This window comes from Athene cunicularia, assembly GCF_003259725.1.
Source record: "Athene cunicularia isolate RWA chromosome 2 unlocalized genomic scaffold, athCun1 chr2_part1, whole genome shotgun sequence".
In the NCBI taxonomy this organism is placed as follows: Eukaryota; Metazoa; Chordata; class Aves; order Strigiformes; family Strigidae; genus Athene; species Athene cunicularia.
The window spans coordinates 77,463,580-77,487,796 of NW_020799095.1; the positions used below are offsets into that span (position 1 = coordinate 77,463,580).

Below are 24,217 nucleotides of genomic sequence, written 5' to 3' on the forward strand. Positions count from 1 at the left end.
CCGGGCGCGGCCGGGCCCGAGTGGTCGCGGCCCCGGGCAGCTCTGGGGGTTTCCAGAGTGGTGTCGGACCCGGCAGTGTGGATGCCCGGACGCCCAGACTCGAGGCTTAGGGCCCAGTTGTGGGCAGCGGCCTCAGTGGCGCCTCGGCCGGCAGCCAGCCCCGGCGCCCAGCGCCGCCCGCCCTCAGGCTCCCTCATCCCTTAGGACCTTGGGAGCTGGGGAAGAAGGTTAGGGCAAAGCCTGGCCAAAAGGACTGACTTTTGGCCCTGGCAGTCTGCAGTAATCCGGAAATCCCCTTTTAAATGGTGAAGTTTAATAAAAACACAACATGGAGTTTCCCCCCGAGTCTTGAGGAACTGAGGGTCTCCTCAGCGAGAGCCTCCTCGCCCGCAGGTTGTAATGGGATTTTTAGCCATTCAGGCAATGCAGTAGGAAATCTCTCTCACACACAAACACTCATGGTGGGAGCACTGAAAGTAAGTGTCTCCGGGGTGCAAATCTCTTAACTAGGTTGACTCTTAAAACTGCTGTGCCCTCGTAGCACCTGGCTCCTAGTTTCGATATTCACCACAGGGTTATCCTGCTTTAATACATACGTGTAACTGTGCCCATGCTGCTGCATACTGTGCTGCTTGGGGATGGATCTGCAACTAGCTTGGTTTTACCTTTCTTGCAGAACTAATGTGCCGTAGGTACAGCATTACTGTTATTCTTGCTATTAGTATCTTTTGGCAAGCACTTTCACACCAGTGCTCTTCCAGGCATCTTGAATTTTACTGAACATCCAAGATTTATTTAAAATAACCCCAATATACAGAGCACCAGAAATCTTCACTGCCAATTGTTTTGGCATCTTGGTCCCAGGAAATAATTCAGGCCTACTGATTTAAAAGTCCCAGCCCTACTACATAGTTGCCACTCTCCCATCACTAATGCACAGAATTACTTAGCCTCCTGCTTATTTGCAAGTGCAGTGTGGAGTCATTTATACTCCACAGACTTGGGTGTGTGTTTTTTTAAATAATTCGTGACAATTTCCATCTGCTTAGCTAATAACGTTCCTTTACCAATTAGGATCCTCTTCTTTCTGTAGCATGGGCCAAATTAGCTAAGTGTCAGTGAACAGTGGAATTGAAAATTCAACAGCTGCCTTCCTTACACCAGCTTCCTACGCAGGGACACGTTTGCCACTGTGCAAGTGCTTTTTTGTAGTTTAGTCCGAGCACCAAGAGACAGCAAGCCCATTTATAAAAAGCAGCTGAGCTGAAGCTGCAGCTATAAATAGAGCTGCAAGAAACCGTTCACCAGAAATACAAACTAAGCTAGGAGAGAGCTCTGAAGTCAGATCTGAAAGGTTTCTCTCCAATTTCCTTTCTACTGTTCACATGTAGCTCATTTTGATTAACATTTAAGATGGCATTAAATGGAATTACACTATCTGGATGCAATACAAAGTGTTAAAAATATTGGTGGATGCTTGTTATAGATTTGTCATTACCCTCCCATTTGAAATAATTAAAACCGATGCTTTACAGTTCACTTCTTCCTAATGAAGGTATAAATCCCTTTAGAATTATTTGAATTTTACAAAGGCTTTTTCTTTCTGGTCACCTTTTGCAGATTCCCCAGAAGCAGGATATTAATGCCCAGGGGTTTTTGTTCCAGTTACAACCAGACTTAGATCATACGCTACTAATATGCTACTGTTAAGTGTATGTTCCTGTCACAGAGTAGCATGGGAGGTCAGTCTGTTTCCTTAGTAACTTAAATATGAATATGTAAACAATTGTAAGAGGGCGATAGAGCAATTTTAAACTACATGGTCAAAACTATGCATTCAAATACAGCTAAACTCAGAGACCAAAGTGTTAAAAGTTGCTTTGAATTCAGTGTCTTAGAAATTCAACTGCCTGCTTTTCTAGGGAGTAGCAGTATCCACCGCCTCAGGTTCCACTGGTAAGGTTCCTGAATTTCAAACACATTGATAGGTACTTTCGTAGCCCATAAAGGTGTCTCAAAGGCAGGGTCACTGTTCTGAAATGTCAAACTGGCTTATGGACTAACTTTGCAAGAAAATTCCCGAAAGGAATGTGTGGGGGATAACACACGACAGGGATGTTAATGACAGGGGGATGGAGATGGGACAGACACAAGAGGACAGATAACATATCTATAACTGGACAGGTCATTGATACACAGAAAAGCCACAGTAGGTGTTTTCTTACTACAAGCTGACATACCTGTTTCAAACTCAAGTCACTCAGAGTGGAGATGGGTAGCTTGCTGTCAATGCTTAGCAATTCATCTTCTGTCTTTGCTGTTTGACTTCAACATGTATCAGTTTGCTGGGTGTTCCTGACTCTCAGCTGAGCCACAAAGGAGAGACAGTCTTTGCCACAAATGTTCCATTCGATGGCCTTTGAAAAAGAGGCTGAAACAAAAATGGCTCAAAAACTCTGTCCCCTTTCCACTACCATAGCTTTAGTCCAACCCAGTAATTTCACACAAGTGATTGTTTCTTCTAGATACTAATTAGTGACAGACTGCCCATCTCAAACAGGAAAGCTCTTCAGAAGTTTTCTGAAGGAGGCAACTGTACACCAGTGGCGGAAGTCAGCACACCTTTTGCAATCTTCAGGGGTTTTTTGTTCATGGGCTACTCAGGAAATTTTTAACTTTCCTTAAATATTCTGTTGTTTCAAGTAATTCTCTACACAGTTACCATGACTGAGACTCGGTTTGTAGATTGCAAACATTTCCTGGTTGGCTTGTCACTACAATTTCAACTTCTTGACTGGAGATTTAGGCTTTTCAAATAATTACAATTAATTTAATAATTTTAAAACAAATATAAAATGATAACTGGTTGACTGATATTACGTGCAATTATTATTTGTATGCTGAGTGATACCTGCTGAATGGATACTCCATTTCAGATAAATATTCTGTTCAATAACCCTCTTGTTAAGTAGAGTAATACACAGTTTTATGCATGAGGTGACATTACTTTCATAACAATTGTTATTTGCAACAGTTTTGGAATGCAAACACGAAAATTTCTAGTCTAGGCATGTCAATCTTTCAAAATATTTCATGTGCATTTTTTCCTGTCAAAACTGAGATTTTCATGAAGAGAATCTCAATGGCTACAAATATATTTGAAAAATACGCTATAAAAAATTTTCAAACAATTCTTGTCAGAATCATTGCTTTGAACACTGGCATCCTACAACATAAAGTGGTTCCTATCTTCATAGTTGCAAACAGGATTAAAATGTCCTTACCTTGCATTTGGACATATTAGTAACTACATTGACCTGAAGAATTCCTGCCCCTAAATTTGAAAATGTTTAAAATTAGTATGTAGCAAAATTTAGGGTGAACCAGCTACAAGTTGATTTTTACACCACTTTTGACAAATCCACACAAATTTGAAGTACTTCAAGGAACAAAAACACTCTCTTAATTGCATGTTTTATTTAAGGCACATGTATTTCATTCTACATATTTCCTCCCCAGTCTCTCCACTATTTTAGACAAGAAAGGAAGAATAAAACTAAAAAGCCCTAGTGTTAAAATTGTTTGGGGTCCACCTGTAAAAAATGTTAAAGGGTAGTATCTAGGTCAGGTGAAGGAGAATCTGTTATCTGACAACGAAAAATTAAAATATCTTCATACAGAAGGAAAGATAAGTATCAGAGAACAAGCTCGTAATTGCTTTTATCAGCAAATCTGGTGCTATATAAAGCATCCTGACAACACAGCTAATTATTTGTCCTGATGTGAAGTTCTGAAAACAAAACAGGAGAGATTTTCAACAGCTCTACCTTCAGATAGGCACAGCTGTCGCTTTATAAACACACAGATTGAACTATCTGTGCTGTAGTGGAAAAAGGGAAAGTATTTTACAAAACAGAGGAATCAAAGGAATATAGAGAATGAAAAAGGCTTTTCATACAGCATGAGATGCTAGTGTCTCTCTTTAGAAACAACAGCTAAATAGCATTAATTTACAGGTAATCCCAACTACTTCTGTAGTTAACAAAAACATCTTCAAGTCTAATCTTTCTTCCTGTCCTTTGGTAGCCCTCTATAAATTGGAGCAAAGCATTGACTTTGAAAAAGAAATCCAGCAGGCTCCAAGTGTTACCATTTGGTTTTGACTTTACCAGACCACAGCGAATCACTCATATCGATCTTTTGGCTGCTGCCTCATGGTGTGAAATACATTTGCATTGTACTTTTGGAAGTCACGCTTTTTGTGGTTTGCTAGTGACCTATGAACCTCGTCACCAACACGGAAGTTGCAGAACCTGATGAGCCTTACTGTGATGCAGAATACATAGAATGTTAAATATGGATTTGTATGATTACCGTAAAACTTCTGAAGTTACACACTGACACATGAGCAATGTTATATCCAGTTATAGAGGCAGATGAAATTGCTGCAGGAGAGGAAGAAAGAGGATACAAGAACTCCAGGTCAGTCTAGGCAGGGGAAAAATAAAACAGTATAAACAGTAGATATAAAATGCATTGGAAGACAAAAGGTATTTATTGGCTACAAATAGCTTCTTGGCACTAGAAAGATAATACTCAGCAACTGAAGGCTAGAGAAAAGCATGGTATGAACCTTTCTTTGTATGGGCATCATACTGCATGTATAATAATCTTTTGCCCACGTTCTTGTTTTTTAGCAGGATTTGGCTGCAAGAATTAGAATGCAACTACAAAATGAGAGAACCAGTGAAACATGAGTGCTCTGAACAAGGGAATTTTCAACATCCTCTTGGAGGGCACATAGATATCTTTATATTTAATTGGACCAGACATCTAATGGCCATTCAAATATTTCATTTCATGGCTTACAGAAGTAAAATACTGTTTAACTTTTATAAAAATCATAGAAACAAGGCTATTGAGTTAGGTACAAGGTTTGCTACTGATGTGCAAGAATACAAATGAAAAACAAAATCCTGAATACAGGTTATATCTGAAAGCTGCATAGATACAACAGTACAATTATAATCAACTTTACATAAAGGGTTTTCATCCACACTAAGAAATGATTGCTTTGACCTGTGATAATACCATAATGATTTTAACAGCACAGAGTACATTCAAAGTCTGAGAGATTAATAACTTTTTAATTGTTCCTAGGACAAATTTATAGTAAAGGGAGAGGAGGGATTTAGGAGAAGTCTTAAGCATAACTAAGTGATTGTTTTATGCAACGACTGGGACATTTTTTCTGTTGCCACTGAGCTACTTGGAAAGTCATTCCACTGGAAAATATTTATCTTGACATATTAAGCAAAAGAAAGAAATCATAAAGACAACAAAATATTTTAAATGAAATTTTATTTGACTGAGCACCTATCTTGAGTTACTGATCAAGTCTCCAGCTCTGGGTGAGACATCAAGTGTGTTATGTTGGACATAACTGAAATAACTTGGATTTTGCTTTTAGACTAACTTAAGGGGACCAAAATTCAGATTGTCTATTTTACTGCAAGTGTAGGCATTTTGAAATCTGCCATTCCAATATGATAGTGGACAGATGGCTGCTGTGAGTAAACCGTGCCACACTCAGTGAGACTGTGGCCTGATGCCATTTATTTGTGACCCACAATTCTGACAACACCTTCTGAAAGGACACCAGTGCCATACAAATGTAAATATGTTTCATGAATGAGAACAATAACATGCCAGAGCTAATAGTACATAAGTTGACTTCTACATTCATATGGCATCAGTCAGAAAAAAATCTTGTAATTATATGCTATTTTGTAAATAGGATGATTTTATTAATTTTGGTATTGTTAGGATGTTATGACTAAAAGAACATGTTAATTTCAAGTACTGATTATAGCAAAGCAAAAATTATATCTTTACTATCAGTGCTTCAATGGAACAGAGATAGTACAATTACCTGCTTTTTTAGTCTTTCACCTGACTCATCTTTGAAACTCTGAAAATGTGATAATTTTAAATTCAACAGGATTTAAATTAATCTCAAATATCCACAAAATAGCATTTTTTCTATCTTCCACTCATACTCAAGTCACGATAAATTACATTATTTTAAATATCCCATGAAATCGGGCATTATAAAAGTTAAGTCAAAGGCATGCATGGACAAAAGAGGTTGCCAAAGTGCAAAACAAACAAAACTTTTCTTCTCCTTTACAGCTTCTCCTAGTTATTGTTTAAGCACTGCTGGCCAGTTGCAAAGTAGCAACACTGCTACTGTCTCCATTATCCCCCACTTTGCTTGTGTTTATGCATTTGAGGTACATCTTCTGTATCACCTAGGGAGTAAATGACTGCAAATTGCCGAGGATGCCACCCAAGACTGAAGACAACAGAGGTGATTCAGTTTCTGAAAGGAAATAGCAAGTCTAGCAGGTATTAATAAATGCTATTGAGAGAGCTGGCCACAGACTGCCTTAACATCTAACTGCTGGATAAAAAGCAGCAGCAGCAGAAGAAGACTCGTAGGTTTAAAGCGACAGAAGCCATGTAAGGAAGCAAAACTAAGAGACAACAACAGTAAGACAAAGTACATATAAACTTTTAATGAATTAACCTTACAAAAGACAATAGCTTCAAAACATTTGACACGTTTGTACAAAACTATACCAGCATTGTTAGTTCTCTCCTCAGAAAGAATGCCAGCAAGCCACCCAACGTGTCCCTGGCTATGAGATGCAACTGGTGATTACATCCAAATCATGTGTGGACAGAGTAAACTTATTTACAAATACTGTATACTTTAATACCAGATTAGTGGATGCTATTGGGGAGCGACTGTATTTTCCAGAAAACACCATGCATCAGAAAATAGTATGCACCCCTAGCTTTATTGCCTTTTTTCCCCTCATTTGTCACTAACAACTCTTTTTAGTCCTTTCAGTATGAGTTATCTCCTTTTAATTCCTATTCCTTCTTTTCTTGTCTTTGAATAACAGTGCAAGTAGCAGTACAATCTTCCAGTCCTATAGCGTACATCGCAACTGTCCTTGAACAGAGGAATATCAAGGTGCAAAATGATGGCTCATGGGACTATTCTGCAGCCATATTAAAATAAGTGCCACATACCAGAAAATAGCACGCATGTTAAGGGCCAAAATGTAGTTAAAAAGTGCGTGATACTTTCCTGAAAATATGGTATTGATGACACGTACAAGCATCTTCAAGATGCCACGTTCCCTTGTGAAAGAGATCTTGTCATTTCAGTATGTACAAAGTATGTCTTCAGTTCTCCTTTTCCTTTTACATTTATTATTCCTCTGCAAGTGCTCATGTACCCCAATGTTTGCAGGACGTTGTTCGTCTCCTCTGTAACCTGCAACAATACAGTAATACGACCAGTGTTGATAACAGAGCAAAGCAGAATCTTCTTCCAGAGTGTGAAGAGAACATATGTTCTGAGCAATTATAAGGGTTTTGCTATAATGCTTAGAACACCTTTAAGGGTCTCAAGTGAGGTTTGAGCACACGAGCTTTCAAATAGTCTGTTGCTGGATGCCCATTCTAATTGCTTACATGGAGTACCAAATTTGGTATAACCATTTCTGTACCTAGAACTGCAAACAGAGGGCTCGTAGATACTCAAATGGCACTAGGGACAACACTTCCTCATATAGCATTTTTCTCAACTTCAGGAGCTGTTTTTCATTTCAGTAGACCCAAGCTTTCCCATCTTTTTTGCAAATACTAAGGCTGTGTGAATGAAGTGATAGTAAGACACTAGCATCATCTGTCAGAACTGCTGTTGCTAGTTTCTCACAGAACTGGCAGTGAACCAAACTTAGGCAGTTCTGCCATTTTTGGCAAAAGTCCACTAGGACAGAGGTTGTTCAACTGCATCAGTTGTCTTGGACTGTCTGTGTTTTTTTGTGAAGCAAGCAACTGTTTGCAGATGTCACTGCTTTGACATCCCTTCTGTTTTCAGTTTTGACCAACACTTGGTAACTTTATTTTTCCATTATTTAGTTCTCAATAGTCTCAATCATAGATTTGGAGTGCTCTCAATCACATGCTAGGATACCAAAGTGCTAGGTATCATACTAGGCAGGTACTTAAAAAGTGATCCCTGACCATGGAATTACTGGAAAGTTAGTAAATTAAAGGTCTTTTCTATACAGGTCCATCTATAATCTATACAGATAATAATCTATAAAGGTTATTAATCAGCATGGTTCATTAAAAGGAGTTTCATGATTGTTTTATGGATTTAACAGCAGTTATGGTAATTCCCTTTACTTAGAAATAATGATCATCTGGAATGCCCTTCAAAGATAAGGTAGCCAGTATTTTACGAGTTTAGAAATTCACAGAAGAGAAATGTGATTTATTTCAAATCCTCTCTTAATCTAGGGATGCATTTCCAGGCAACCCATTACTTCCTCCACTGTATTCCTCTGAAGGGTCAAGACAAAGTTTTGATTCTCCTCCCATTTTTCTTATAATTTTCTTTTAATTCTTTACTATCCTGCCTAAGGTTTAGTTCTTTTGAAATGTACAGATATAGCTGATGATAGGTAGTTTTTTTTTCTGTAGGCATCCTTAGCTCCAAAACACTGACCTGTTTAGTGGACAAATATATGTTTTTTAAGCACGAAAGTCAAAGGATTAACATAAATACTAGCACAAAATCAAAATTTACCTGTATTTTATCTAAGACACCAGTGCTGTCCATCCTGCTGGCCACATTTACTGTATTGCCCCAGATATCATATTGTGGTTTTTGAGCTCCAATTACTCCAGCAATTACAGGTCCATGGTTGATACCTGGAAAACATCAGAACTTAACATTAAGAACAAAAATCCACCCAACAAGGACATACAGTGCATCTGGTAACATATCAAGTCAATGAACATGGTATTTGGCCCATACTAAATGGTGAGTACAGCAACCAATAGTCTGTTCACAACTTTTTTATCAACCATTTACAGCAGGAGGATGTTGGTTATAAAAATGCCAAAAGTCACAATCTAATTTTAGTTTTACGGCTCCCTCCCATACTGAGTAAATTTGATATTTTCACCCATTAGTGTCCTAATAACCTGCTACTGCCTTTGTTACATAGCATGAGGAACACACTGTGGGAGAGCAGCTGTTTCTGGGAAAACAGACATACAATAATTTATTTTTATTTCTACTTGTAGTGAAAAGGGCTTCTGTCTGCAATAGTTGTTGGCCAAATCAAATGACTTTTACAGTATTCTTTGCTGCTTAGATGTAGAATAAACTAATGTGAATGAGCTGGAAGGATTTGAAGCCTTGTTCTGAAGGCTGGATTGCCCACAGAATGGTCCTAAATAACTGCAATATAAATATATGCATTCAAATAATTTGATGAAGAATGGAGTAAGAGTAACAAATTTCTAGCTCAGTGAACAGAAAAGCCAGGTTAGACCTAATGAGAAATAAATCCGGGACAAGTGAGTAGTTCGGATTTCTAAAATCACCTCCATATCAATAACAGAATTCTATTAATTCCTTAACAGAAACCATCCCTAGCAATGTATCTATGCAGCAAAATGAAGGTGTGATTGTAGCACAGGGAGGCATCTCAGAGCTGGCTCATCTAGTATGGATCATATATAACATGGCAGCATGGGCTAGTGACCACATTATAAGACCATTTGGAAACCAAAGTGACTGCAGCAGTTAAATTTAGAAAACTGGGGAAATATGCAAACCCTGAAGAATACCAGATAAAACATGATAAATAGTTCTCTAAATGCTTGGGATTAAATGCATAAAGTGATTTAAGCCTTGCAACACCGCATTAACAACCGCGCCATGGGTGTGTCTTTCTGCCTCATCACATCCAATGTGTAGAAGGCACTAGGGACCTAAGAGTGGAATCCACAAAAGTCATCTGCTGAGTAGCCCAAGCTAGGTAGTAGGGAATATTGAAGAGTTGTGTGTGACATACACTCTGCCATGGTCCAGAAATTAGGGCAGTGTGGTGGGACCTTCCTACAAAATACAATGGGCAAGAGGTGACTTTTATTTTTTTATCTTCTTCCTGAACCACCACTGCTGACGGTTTGAATAATACCTCAGGGGCTGCAAAGACAGCTTCAGATCTCTCCTCCTTCAAAGAGACTTCTACCCATATCTCTTAGGAATGAGTTTTGGCCACCCAGGCATGCTGGGATGTGCTGCTTTATGTCATTCCTGCTAGTGTGGGTCTCTTTTGCATGACACTGAAATGGGGGCAAGGCTGGATGAATAGTACTCTCAGTCCAGGTGAATGCTCTAACAGAGGGTGGTACCATCTGTCACTTTCTCTTGTATCCAATGTGACATTTATTCCATAAAAAGGTAAATATCGTTCAGCAAATACTGTTCAGTAGGACAGACAGAGAATATCTCATCCCAGAGTATCCTACAGCCTGGGCTCATAGTATTCTCCAGGGAACAGATATCCCCATGCTTGAGCAGCCTCAGTCAAAAGCAGGAACCAAATTAAGTTCACCTACAACACAGACCAATGTTCTAACCATGAAGCTATATGGAAAACAACATGACATCCTCTATTTTGTTCTGAAAAAACAGGGGTGCCTGTGCAAAACTTGCTGAAAAAGCCTATCTGACCTTGTCTAATGTTAAGCACTTTAGCTAACAGAAGAGGAGGAATGCTTGAAATATAATCTAGGTGCTACCCTTTTTTGTGTGACAATGTCAGAGTAGGTTGTGTACCTCCTAAGGCACAACTAGCCTTTCAGTCACTCACAGAAAACAAGGATTGAAAACTGAGACCTCTAGTGAGTTGCAACAATTCTGGGGTTAGATGCTGGCTGAGGAAGGCTTTTATAAACGACAGTTTGGGTTTAAACCCTTACAGTAGGATTATCTCAGAGACAGATGTTCAGATGTTTCTGTGGCTTTAATTGCTATGGTAATCAGATGCATTCATGGCCAGGCGGTGGTGAGAAGTGAAGATGGGAGATGATCTCAGCAGTGCCTATACTGGATTAAGGTGGCAAAAGTGCCAGTTTGGGGCCTGTGTCCCTTTGTAGATTTAGTAATTTCTCATTTCATGAAGCAAAGCAGTATGACTTCTCTGGAACCTACAGCAAACAATTTAAAATTCACAAGTAGGTATCTCTTTTTCCCCTAAAAGGTTTGTTTCATGATCCCCACTTTAAGGGGGTCAGTATTGCTTTAATCAATTTGTGGATTAGCCCTGACACTCAGCAGCTCTTTATCTGTACTGACACTGCTGATACCTTTGCAAGTATGTGACCTGCCAACTATGGCAAGAAGAGAATTGTTATTCTGTACAAAAATATGGTATCTCTACACGTTTCTTCTAAACCCATCAAGTTCTGTAACACTCTGAGAAGGAAACATACTTCAGATTTGCTTTGTCATTTTTTAACTCTAGCAAGGAATACAAAACATACTGGCAAAGGAGTGCTCTATGGAACACCGATTAGCAAATTTTGCCAGTGGGTGGCACTGTGAAATAAACATGAGAGAAGCAGCCGAGAGGAAAAGCAAGCGGCACAGCAAGGAAAAGACAAGACAGGAGAGTAACTGTTGGAAATCAAATACTTCTGACATGTTTACAGGATTTATGAGTTTCCAATACTTATTTACTGTTTTCATTTCACACTTTCCAAGTTACACATTGGACTGTAAAACTGCTGTGTATCAGGGAATAAACATTTTGGAACATATGGTTCTTGACCATCTCTGAATTAATTTATTTCATCATCCTTTCCATGCCTTACTGCAGCTGCCTATTTTTTTTTTTTTCTTTTAAATACCATGATGCACAAGTAGAATCAATTAGAAGCTGAAATATAAGGGATAACCCTTTTAAATATAAACAACTGGTCATCTTTGCTCTTATTTATCAATAATCACAGAATAACAAAGATAAATACCCTCCTCTCTCTAATACTGGAAAGGAAAGGATGCATTTTTGTATGCTTGATTGAGTTTAGTACATCTAAAATATTTCAGACTCCAGCCTCACTGGCCTCTTACAGCTTTTGCCCTCAAAACCATTTATATGGTTTTGTAAAGCCCTGTCTAGAGACTTGTGTCCTTTGATATTGATAAGCTTAAAAAATGTATGGAGTTAACAACCTCTAGCATAATTATTATAGAGTTACCATAAAACCATTCAGAGCCATGGGAACGTATTTTCTCAACCATTCTTTACTTAGGAATACTGTCCTTTTCCGAGTCCTGCCTTTGAATACTCCTTGCAACAACAGCAGCTATGGTTAAGGGGCAATACCATGTCAGCTGCCTTTAAATGGGGTAAAGATGGTGCTATTTACTTTCATGACCCTTTTTGTCAGTTCTAGTAATTAGCCTTTAATTAGCCAGTACTTCACACTGAATTCTCCCCCTCCTCCATTATATTCTCATAAAAGTCCTGTGATACATACCTACTCGTAATTTGAAGTCATTGAATGAATGCTTGTTTATGACATCCAGTTTTGCCACCAAGGCAAATGCGAACTCCACCATGGTTCCTATGTGCATATACTGTCGTTCGGGTTCCTGAATTCAAACAGCCAAGCAAACAGAGTAAAATAATTTTCCTTAGCCTTAGTTGCTGTGAGAATACAACCAAAATATGCCATATACTTGAAAGGATTTAAAGCCTTACGGTTGTCCTAATGCCAGCAGGCAGCAGAAGAAAAGTAATGAAAAGATGGTGCTCTGTCCAGCATTAGTTAGATCAAACAATGGCCAATAGACCAGAATGCATTTTACTTACACAATCAGACAGTCTAGAGATGACAGATCCACAACATGCTTAATCTAATGTTTTGATTGTCAAATAACTCATTAGCTGCTATCTAATCCCACAGGCACTCAATGTCTATGTGTGGCTAGGATTTGCTCATTAATGTTCTCTAAGAGTCTGCTTCTATTTTATGCCCTTTAATAGTAAATTATGCCTGTGGACAGGCCAACAGACACTCCTCCCTCTCACTGCTGCACAATTTAGCACCCCAGTTCATGCTTAAAATCCAGTAACATTCATCATTTTAAGAGTTCCTCCACTGATCTAATCTGGTAAATAAGTAAGCACCTCTGAGAACATCTAATAGACCTGAAAATGAATAAAATACAAGAGGAAGAGAGGAAGAAGACAACCCACCTCTGTCCCCTAATTACTAGCTCTTAGTTTATACCACTTATAAAGGCGATAGACTTAATGTCTCCTCATACATCAACAGTGTAGCCTGATTTCTAAGTACTGGTTTGAGTCCCCTCAGGCTGAGAAGAAAATTTGGTTTTGGACTCCCACAGCCCAGGGTAAGGCCCTGATAAGAGAATGATTTTCTAAGAGATGGACATACTGATCTCTTTGAGTAATAACTGAATCTTCCTCAATTCTTGAGATAAAATGACAGAAGAGATGGACAGATGACAATTTCAGGGGATGATTCATGGAGTAGATGCATCAGCCTACGTGGGACCGTAGTGGTGCTTGCCAGAGCAGCTGTTTAGATGAATGAAGCCTGTTTCGTTTGGAGTTCACTCCTAGCTAAGACAGATGGCTTCCTCTTCAGTTGATGTATTCAGACCCCCTCTTTAGGCACTTAGTCTTCCTTGGGTGCTTGTCTTAAGATGGGGGCAGTTCCCAGCAGTATGCCTAGCAGTCAGTCACTGCCTCACTAGGTACTGCAGTACCTGAACATCTTTGGGCATCTGGACTGAAGGCTGCTGAGTTCTGGTGGATTTCTTTGGAAAATGTGCACTCTGTCACCAAGGGGAACTCCAAAACTTGGATCTCTCGATTTACAGTTTGTGGAAATAACTCAAACAATAAATTTCTTCCTGTGCGCACACTAGTTGAAGTTGTGATTGAGTTTTTTTTCTATGTCTTCTCATCTCCAGTCTACAGTTCTGCATTTCCTTCATCCCCTTCACCTCCCTGTATTAAATGTCAGAGCTAATTTAAAAGAATTCTTTTTTGTCCCTGGGATCCTTAGGGTCTATAGTTCAGGTGTTAATTGCTTCTGTCTAGAAGGAACATCAGTTTGGCAAGAGCACATTAATCCTTAGCAGAGAATGTGTTGATTTATAATTGCTGTGTCTCTGTCACTAACCTGTAGGACTCTAAAGATCATGGAAAAAGCAAGGCTTTTGCTTAAAAGTTATGTATTGCTTCTCTGAACTTCATTTCTGCTGACTGTAGTTCACAATCCTACCCTATTAAGTAAATGAAAAACAAAGGAACATGTTCTCAGTGCTGAACCTGAGGCTTTTGTAAGAGTATGGTTAGTACAGCTACTCAGTCCTCCCAGTTTACAATGGAAAATATTCATTCTTGCAGTCTTTTGTACACTTTATAAATCCAGCTCTGCTGCAGCCTGTAGGAATAAAATGCTGTAATGTATTTAGAATAGGCCTGTTCTAGACTTAGCAAATACAGAGGTGGCATTTTCCAACTGCAATGTGTAGAACAATAACTCACAGAGACAAAAATATACACTTGTCCAGTACAATACAATCTATGTTAATAAAAACAAAATAAAAATATCCCACATTACACATAACCTGCAGTTTAACGAACAGAATTTTAGCCTTCATTTGAAGACTGTTTTTTATTAAGCAGGAGCCTTTTCCTGTACCTGACACTGTTCTTGGTTGGGTGTAGCACTCAGTCCTGTTGCTGCCATGTAAGTGCTTCCAATGGTCTTTATCTTTTCAACTCCACTGAACTTTGGCTTTGACAATAACTGTAAAACAAGGATGGTTATTCATTATCCAGATCAGCAGCCTTGCTACTCTAACAGCATTGTTACTCTAACAGTATCAGTTCTTAGAACAGTCTCTTAATAGACCCCAAATGGCTTGACAAATATATACACGATGAAGGACTTAAGGATAGAAAAAAAAAACAGTTATAGCCTGCAAGGAAAGGGAATTTCTGTTTGTGAAAATACCTTTTTATTCTAAAGGTACTATCTAGTAATGAGAATAAAGTCCACCTTATTGAACATACAGCTCTTAAAAGTCAGTAAACTTTGTACGCATTTTATATTGGAACTGAGACACCATGTGAGCCCACAGTTATTCTTTAAGCAGCTTTCTGAAAGTAAACATCTCTTCCATAGCAATGAGGTGGCCCATAGCAATGGGACTAAAATACAAGGATTTTAGTCCACATCCCAAGTTGTTTTGAACATTCCAATGTTCTCCAAATGGGTTTGCTGCTAAAATACCCTCTATAGCTGCAGATCTGCAAATTCAGACCATGCTCTCTGAGTCATGACATGGTCTTAATGCCTTTTTCTGGTATCTTCATCACTAATAACTTTAAGGCAAATACTGTTCTCAGTGAGACCTTTACAGCTGCCTTTTCACAATCCATCTGTAGCCATATTCTGTACTTGCTGTAACTTCAGAGAATGGAATATTAGAACATATACAATCATTTGACTCGCTCATCTATCAACTGATCAGTGTTTTGTATAATGAGACCAACACAGATCAGGTATAACACAAAGCTGTATTCTTTTAGGGGACATGGATTTATGTATCTGACTTTAGGCACTAGCATTTAGAAACTAGTTAATATATGGCGTGTAATGTAACTGCCTCGTGAACTGCAGCTAAAGGGCAAAAATTTCTCCATCAGATATACACATAGGATTCTCATTACAGTTAATCAAAAGCAATTGAGTATGATGTCAGATCAGTATATCTGATTTATCCCATATAAATCTCTTTTTCCTTTGATATTCCCTGTAAGTACTTTTCCACGTGACTAGGCATACAAAAGTTCTTCTGACAGCTCTTCCACTCTCCCTTTCAAGTATGTTTTCTTACTGTTGCATACCCTGAGTTATTAAGATTGAAACCATATGTTAACTGTTGTTAGAATTACATACATCATCAAAGTCAGCAATGATCTCATTCAGCAGCCTGAGACATTCCAAGCCTTCCTTATTTACATCAGATTCTGTGTAGAATTCCTTGAAATCCGGAACAGAGGCGAACATGACACAGACACAGTCATATGACTGATGATACAGATCCTGCCAAAAGAAAATAGAGAAAAAAATCTGTCATACCAGGTCTAAATAAAAGTTTCCTTATTAATTTGCAGTGTCCTCATTCTGAAAAGGGAGGTGTATTTTTTTTAATTTAGTTGTATTTATTAAACAGTGTATAAACCTGTTAAAGAGACTCAACATATACAGCTGAAAAAATTTTAGTGATTTAAAGCTACCTTTTTTTCCTTCTGAACATTAACTCAATGAACATAAAAGGCTCCCTAATTTATTAGATAGGGCTCATTTCTGAGGCTTCTCACGACAAGAATTTGGTCCAGCTTGCATGGCTGAAACTATATTTTGCAAAACAATTATCTAATTTATTTTTAGCTATTTGTGTTACTGTAATAACTAGAAAACACAACCACAATCATAAACCCAATGCACCATAAACATGTAATGCAACACAATCTTGATAGTTCCTAACCTAAAATGACAAGATGCCTAATAAGATAAAATATTTGTAATTTCTTTTCTACAACAAGAAGCTGAGGCAAAAGTAAAGCAGTCACCTGAACTAAAACTTATTTATGTCAGGTTCTCCACTGCCTCTGTGACCACTGAAATGAGAGCACTTCTGCTACACAGAGATTCTGATGCTAAAAATGACCACACCATCCCCCGCGCCCCCCTTTCAGTTTCCTCTCCACTGCCCTTAAACATTAGAATATCTCTTCTTTCAGGTCAAATTCACATCTTAAAAAAAAGAAATAAAGAAAATTTATTAAACTAATACTTTTTTTTTTTTTTTAATTAGTATCTATATACAAAGGTAACCACAGCAATAAAAGATGCTGTAAGCTACTATAAAGTCAAATTCTGCTCAAATTATTATTTGAGTAAAACAAGGATTTCAATACTCATGTGAATAAGGTGAATAGGATTTTTTTCTGTGAGTTCAAGAAGCATCAAATATTACTTCTCTTTTTGCTTAGCAAAGATTTTTTTCAATTTCACTAGCAGTATGTTTCTTTTTGGAAGAATGTGGTATATTTGTACACAGATGTGTACAGACATAGTGAATCTCTATGGGTGATGTATAACTGAAAAATAGCATAACTATAGGAAAACTGTTGAACACCTCATCACAGAACAGGTGTGAGGGAGGTTTCTGGGCAAACATTAAAATAATGTCAGACAGGGAGGAACATGGGCAGGTGGAGGAGATGATAGATGATTTATTACTAGATTTTTCTGCCCCTTTATTTTCCAAATATTCTATAACCAGAGCATCACTGAAGCTCCACCATACTTCTGTGCAGTGGGGATGAAATATGTTGTTGCAATTCATCACTATTACTTATATTCTTAAAGCCAAGCTGGTTGAAATAGCCTGTCTGTACCTGACATCCAGCTTACAGCCATATATACAAAATCAGTATCACTTCAACGTGCCCTGACTGTGCAAATGAAAAGCACCTAAACAAAATGTCCAAGGCGATGAGTTCAATGTCAGATTGCTACTAAACTTCAAAGAAGTTCTAGATCTCTTTCCAAGAGAGTTTTTCATGAAGAGCCAATATTGTGATATTTTTCTGCTATTTTATCCACCTCCATAAACACCTAGTTAATAAATTCAATCCATATAATAATCAAACAATGGGGAGAGGGAACCCCTCTGGCTGGATGACGTCAACTGAATGTAGCCAATTTAAGCACTTGACTGAAGTATTTCATTTGAAAGCACAGTCATCCTGTGTCCAATATTGTACAGCAGATGTGCCTATCTGGAAGCTATTTTAAAGCTAGATGGGCAGAATCACCTTAGATAGCATTTCTCTCTCCGAGTCGGTTATGGACAAAAGGCCAAAGACATAGTTTTTCCTAATGTAGGCACTCAAGATCAGTGCCTGAAACTATACAGGATGACACTGACTCTAAAAATTAAAAAGCTCAGGCCCAGGTTGACTTCTCTTGGCTTCAGTTTCCAACACTTAAAACCAGGTCCACGCTGTAATACGGCAGTGACATACCCTGGCAGCTGTCTTGAGCATATATGCACCTAGACTTGGTGCAGATATACTCAAATTAGCTTGAAATTAGTTAAGTGGAGCAGTAGAAGATTAATGGGCTTGCTCCTCAAATGTTTAGATTTTGAAGTCTGCATTTTGCTTCACATCTACCTATTTCAAATTTACCTCAGACATGTCTACACTGAAGCTACAGTTACATTTGCATATAAATACTGTAAAAATTAAGATCTGATGTGCTGAGTGCTTTTCATAGGCAAGTTAACAGAATAGGTACAGACATTACATTCTGTGGTTAACTCAGCTTTCTTGCTGTTTCCTCCAGTCACCTTCCCTGTAACTTGATTTCAATTTTGGGTGAAGAATTCAGGCCACACACATGGTGCTGGTTATTAAAAAAGGACTGCATCACAAATATAGGGCCTCAATAATACAGAAGGGGAAATTCACAGTGTTATATAAAAGACTGAAGGGAGATACAAGAATATTTATACCAAAATGTATAGAATTAATACTCAAAACATGGATTACTACATACACTTGAAATGACCTGACAAAATAAACAAGTTCTATATATCTGTGACAAATATTAAAAAAAAAAAAAAGTTGTTCATATTTCTACCAGCTTGAAAAATCCAGTAAATTAAATAGAGCCAAATTAATAGTACACTTCTAATTAATAACAATACACAATTCTATTGTCCTAGGATTCTGTTAATTAGTAAAAAAAAAGTTGGTTTAATTTACCAAATAAACATTAGATAGCAGCTGTTTTATTTGCTTTTTTAATCCTGCTGATTTTGCATCCTGAGCATGTAAAACATACCAGAATTACACCACTGGTGAGATACTGGTTGTGAAGTTTGTGAAACAGACAAACTCTAGGCACAGACGTGATACTGGAACAGTGCCATATCTGAAATAGAACATGGAAACTAATGCCATGTAAAGGTTTATTTGAGAATATAAATTCAATTCATAAGAATACAGGTCTGTTAGGAGCTACAACTGAAACCTTACAGGAAAAGAAGACAAACTATTCAGTGCTGTAGGCATATGATATTACCAAATCAATGAAGCAGAGATGGTAGAAGATGGTTTCATTTTACCACCTCATAATACAGGAACCAGAAGACAAATAGGACATTTAAAAGTCCCATTTCCCTTCCTCTCTTAATATTGGGGCAATATCCATCCCCACTAATGCTCTATAGCACAGTACCAGCATGGAAACAACAAATGGCACTGTTTATAACCAGATGAGTAGTAACTGTGGCGGTCAAAATAAATGTCAGAGAATTTTAAGGAGGCATTCCCAGCTAGTTTATTTTGATCATTCATAATAATAAAGGCAGTGGCAATTTAGCATCTTAATTTTCCTATGAGTACTTCTCTTGAAACAGTACTCTCCAAAATCAGAAATCTCAAAATCTCTCTTTTAATCAGAAAATTACATTTAACCCTATTCCAGGAAGGAATGGCTTTGCTTCTTTCAAGAAAAAGAAAGCTATCCTGTCTTCTGCAGTCAATCCCCCCCTTTTTTTTTTTCTTTTTTCTTTTGATAACATCTGAATTTCTGTTGGTTGTCTCTCCTTACTGTCCCCTCTTCTTCTCCAGTGCGCGGACATCTTCTCAGGATGGATGAGGCAAACTGGTTCCTCTTGGAAGGGTACGGTGGTCAGCTTCTCTGGAGCAGAATTTCTGCTCTAAGCAGGGTGCTGGCTCCATCCTGTAGCTAATGAAACAGGATTCTTCTAGCTCAGTAATGTGCTTGTCAGTTAGCTTGTATCACAAAAGCTCCTGAGCACTTTTTACTAATAGGGGATACGGATGCTAACAGCACAAAGGAAAAGGCTGCACAAGCCAGGTGCAGATATATTTAATCCTGGCCTGTTTCCTGCTTTTCATTTTATATTTGTTCCTATCTTTCACCCTCTCAACTGGAAAGTACCCTGTTTGGTACCCAGCATACAGACTAGAAGCAGAAACCCAGTTCCGGAGGTTCTGGAAAGCAAACAAACAGTTTGCTCTGAAGTAACTTTGCTTTTACCATATCAGCATTAGTCAATGTGTATCCTGTTATGAAAAGTCCTTTATTGGTCCTCTAAAAGTACAGTCCCACTACTCCCAGCTAGCACTCATCCACTCATTTTTTCCCCTTTCATTCCTGCTGCCTGTTCTTCAGCATCACACTTTGTTTTCCCTTTTCTCCATACAGCTGCATGCATAAAATTCTAAATAGCATTCTGAAACAGACTATTCATCCATTAGATTAATTTTCATCTCAAAATCTGGTTTAAACAGAAAAGAATACACACAAACCATATTAATACAAATGTTTGCAACTAAGGAAAATGCAGACAAATTTCAGTTCAGTATCTGTTGACCTATATAACCACACAAAGAAAACAAGGGTTGGATCTGTCCTAACATATTCTCAGGTGTATACACATACACACATACAGAATGTCCTTTAAGGCTCAACACATTCTTGCTGACACTGAAACAAATATGAAGACACAACAGATGCTTCTATTCCTGAACATTTCCAGGGATTTCAAAGGCTCTTCCCTCTTTGAAAACTGTGTTTAAAGATAAACAAAACAAGAAACAATATTTTTAAAAAAATCATTAAAATCACATCCAATCATTTTTCCTTAAGCTGACATGATAGATGGGAGAGCCCAGCACATTACAATTTCTGTTCTTCTCTAAATTTACTGAAGCTCTTTCCAACCTAAGAATCTTGAGGAGTGACAATATAAATCCAGTTGCCAATACAAAGGTGAGCAGATGGTGTTGCTCTGCTGGGGAGCTGAGATGGAACAGCACATAAATGAGAACGCAATCTCCTGATGGTTTGCTGTGTTTAATGCCTGAACTGAGAACTGGAGCTGAGCCAACCTGGCTTCCAGCCAAGGTCTTCACTGGGTTCAAAGGAACCCCACAGCAGTTTCCATTCAACATTAGTGACCAAACAAGTAATTGCAGGTAGTATTAAAGTACAGCTACAAAATACTGATTAGTGCTGCTTAATGCAATCCACAGTGAAAGGGAAGTGTTGTGGTTTAGGCCCAGCTGGTACCTAAGCACCACACAGTCACTCACTCACTTCTCCCCACCCAGGGGGATGGTGAGGAGAATCAGAAAAAAAAGTAAAACTTATGGGTTGAGATAAGGACAGTTTAATAACTAAATTAAAATATCATCATCATAGTAAAAATAATAGTAATAATTGTAATGAAAATGGATATAACAAAAAGAGAGAAATAAAACAAGAAAAAAAACAAACAACAAGTGATGCACAATGCAATTGCTCACCACCTGCTGAAAGATATCCAGCCAGTCCCAAGCAGTGATTCACCCTCCCAGCCAACTCCCCTCAGTTTATATACTGAGCATGATGTCCTATGACATGGAACATCCCTTTGGCTAGTTTGGGTCAGCTGTCCTGGCCATGCTCCTCCCCAGTTTCATGTGCACCAGCTTGCTGGCAGAGCATGGAAAATTGAAAAATCCTTAACTTAGGAGAAGTGCTACTTAGCAACAACTAAAACATCAGTGTGTTATCAGCATTATTCCCACACTAAATCCAAAACACACTGTACCAGCTACTAAAAGAAAATTACCTCTATCCCAGCTAACATCAGGACAGGAAGACATTGTTCATTTTGACTAAGGAGATCAAAACCAAATCCTTAAAGCTGCCCTCTCCCCTCTTTCGTCAGTTTTGGAACAACTGTTTAATATGCACAAGTAATTCAAACTATTGCATTTAAGACCTTTAGAACTGCTACTCTCTCTAAATGATTTTATTTTTTTTCATCCTTTTTTGCTTTATTGAAACTGTAAAGCAGTATTAGGAGCAGATCTAATTTCCACCAAAGTCAACAGAGGTCCTTTGGTTGACCTTTCTGGTGCTTGGATTAGGTCCATAAACAGTGAGTAAACAGGTAGTTCAGTGTTCAGAACCTCTTTCTGGAATTAAAATAGCCACTGTTTCAGGGAAAAGGTTAATTTTATCTCCAGTAAGCAAGATCTCCAGTCACCAGAAGAAAATTCAGAATCTGGATGCAGCTCCACTCTGATCACAAAGGAAAAAGCATTTGAATACATATTATTTAAATTTAAATCCATGTTGATTCAACCATCCCCTTCTTCTTTCTCACCATTTTTACCCTCCTTCAAAAGGCAAAGCACATTGCCACTTAAGATAATTTCACATTTTTAACTTCAAGGTAGTAAGGTGCATTCTGTGCTGTAAAGCAAGTCGTTCAGGCAGGAGAGGGAGAATTGAAGTGACTGTAAATCTATAATCTCGCAGTACGGACCTACTATTCAAATCAGCATTAAGTGGTATATTCAGGACATGCTGCTTTCTTACAGAGCAGAGGATATACAGAGATGGCTGACCTCATTCTTCAGGTTTCTTGCCAAGAAGTGTTCAGCTACGTGGGCTGGAAGCACATTCTCCAGAAGCACCCGATTTAGGTTCTCCATGGTTTCAATCTCCTCCCGCTCTTTTTTGAACTTGTTCTTCCACAGGAAGTCTAACCTACAGTAATATTCATTCTGTTACAAGAGGACACAGAAGTAAAGAAACAATAGGCATCTTGTCCTGCTGGAGTACAGGTTTAAGAGACAACATAAGCACAGTACACCACCCCTACAAGGCTGTTATTTGGCCAGTCAAGTATAAATTCCAGATCCCATAGAAATCAAACCCCAAGCACACATTATGTGACATACATTTCATCAAACTTATAAGGCCTCCCCCCAAAAAAGGCCTTGGAAAAAAACAAAGTTGCAAGGAGCCTTAAACAATGGAACATTTATTTATTTACTCTCAGACTTCAGTAGAAATTTATTCTAGAAAGCAAACACTGTTAAGGAAACAATTTACAGTTTGGCAACTGAATATGATGTCTTATTTATCTGAAGTGCAGAATTTCATTTACAACAATGGGCATTTCAGGAATCCCCTAACTCTTACCAACCTGAATTTATATCATGCAATCAGCCTGGTAATAAGGGGGCAGTGCAAGAAAAAACAGCTTATTGATATAATATGCCTTCAGTTTATCAAATCATTATCAGATTATAAAAAATGGCCCAGTCATCAGATGGACCTGTATAGAAAAGACCTTTAATTTACTAACTTTCCAGTAATTCCATGGTCAGGGATCACTTTTTAAGTACCTGCCTAGTATGATACCTAGCACTTTGGTATCCTAGCATGTGATTGAGAGCACTCCAAATCTATGATTGAGACTATTGAGAACTAAATAATGGAAAAATAAAGTTACCAAGTGTTGGTCAAAACTGAAAACAGAAGGGATGTCAAAGCAGTGACATCTGCAAACAGTTGCTTGCTTCACAAAAAAACACAGACAGTCCAAGACAACTGATGCAGTTGAACAACCTCTGTCCTAGTGGACTTTTGCCAAAAATGGCAGAACTGCCTAAGTTTGGTTCACTGCCAGTTCTGTGAGAAACTAGCAACAGCAGTTCTGACAGATGATGCTAGTGTCTTACTATCACTTCATTCACACAGCCTTAGTATTTGCAAAAAAGATGGGAAAGCTTGGGTCTACTGAAATGAAAAACAGCTCCTGAAGTTGAGAAAAATGCTATATGAGGAAGTGTTGTCCCTAGTGCCATTTGAGTATCTACGAGCCCTCTGTTTGCAGTTCTAGGTACAGAAATGGTTATACCAAATTTGGTACTCCATGTAAGCAATTAGAATGGGCATCCAGCAACAGACTATTTGAAAGCTCGTGTGCTCAAACCTCACTTGAGACCCTTAAAGGTGTTCTAAGCATTATAGCAAAACCCTTATAATTGCTCAGAACATATGTTCTCTTCACACTCTGGAAGAAGATTCTGCTTTGCTCTGTTATCAACACTGGTCGTATTACTGTATTGTTGCAGGTTACAGAGGAGACGAACAACGTCCTGCAAACATTGGGGTACATGAGCACTTGCAGAGGAATAATAAATGTAAAAGGAAAAGGAGAACTGAAGACATACTTTGTACATACTGAAATGACAAGATCTCTTTCACAAGGGAACGTGGCATCTTGAAGATGCTTGTACGTGTCATCAATACCATATTTTCAGGAAAGTATCACGCACTTTTTAACTACATTTTGGCCCTTAACATGCGTGCTATTTTCTGGTATGTGGCACTT

General features: G+C 38.3%; 1 protein-coding gene across 1 annotated transcript in view; it reads right to left on the minus strand.

Moving 5' to 3' along the window:
• Nucleotides 1-6,552: 6,552 nt before the first annotated feature.
• ADCY2 (adenylate cyclase 2) overlaps nucleotides 6,553-24,217 on the minus strand; it is a 214,011-nt gene continuing 196,346 nt past the window's right edge. Inside the window, exons 20-25 of the mRNA XM_026841391.1 lie at nucleotides 22,440-22,598; nucleotides 15,892-16,038; nucleotides 14,629-14,736; nucleotides 12,427-12,541; nucleotides 8,672-8,796; nucleotides 6,553-7,348 (exon numbers count right to left, since the gene is read on the minus strand). Of these exons, the coding sequence (XP_026697192.1) occupies nucleotides 7,196-7,348; nucleotides 8,672-8,796; nucleotides 12,427-12,541; nucleotides 14,629-14,736; nucleotides 15,892-16,038; nucleotides 22,440-22,598 (807 nt within the window). The 3' untranslated portion in view covers nucleotides 6,553-7,195. The remainder of the gene's footprint in view (nucleotides 7,349-8,671; nucleotides 8,797-12,426; nucleotides 12,542-14,628; nucleotides 14,737-15,891; nucleotides 16,039-22,439; nucleotides 22,599-24,217) is intronic.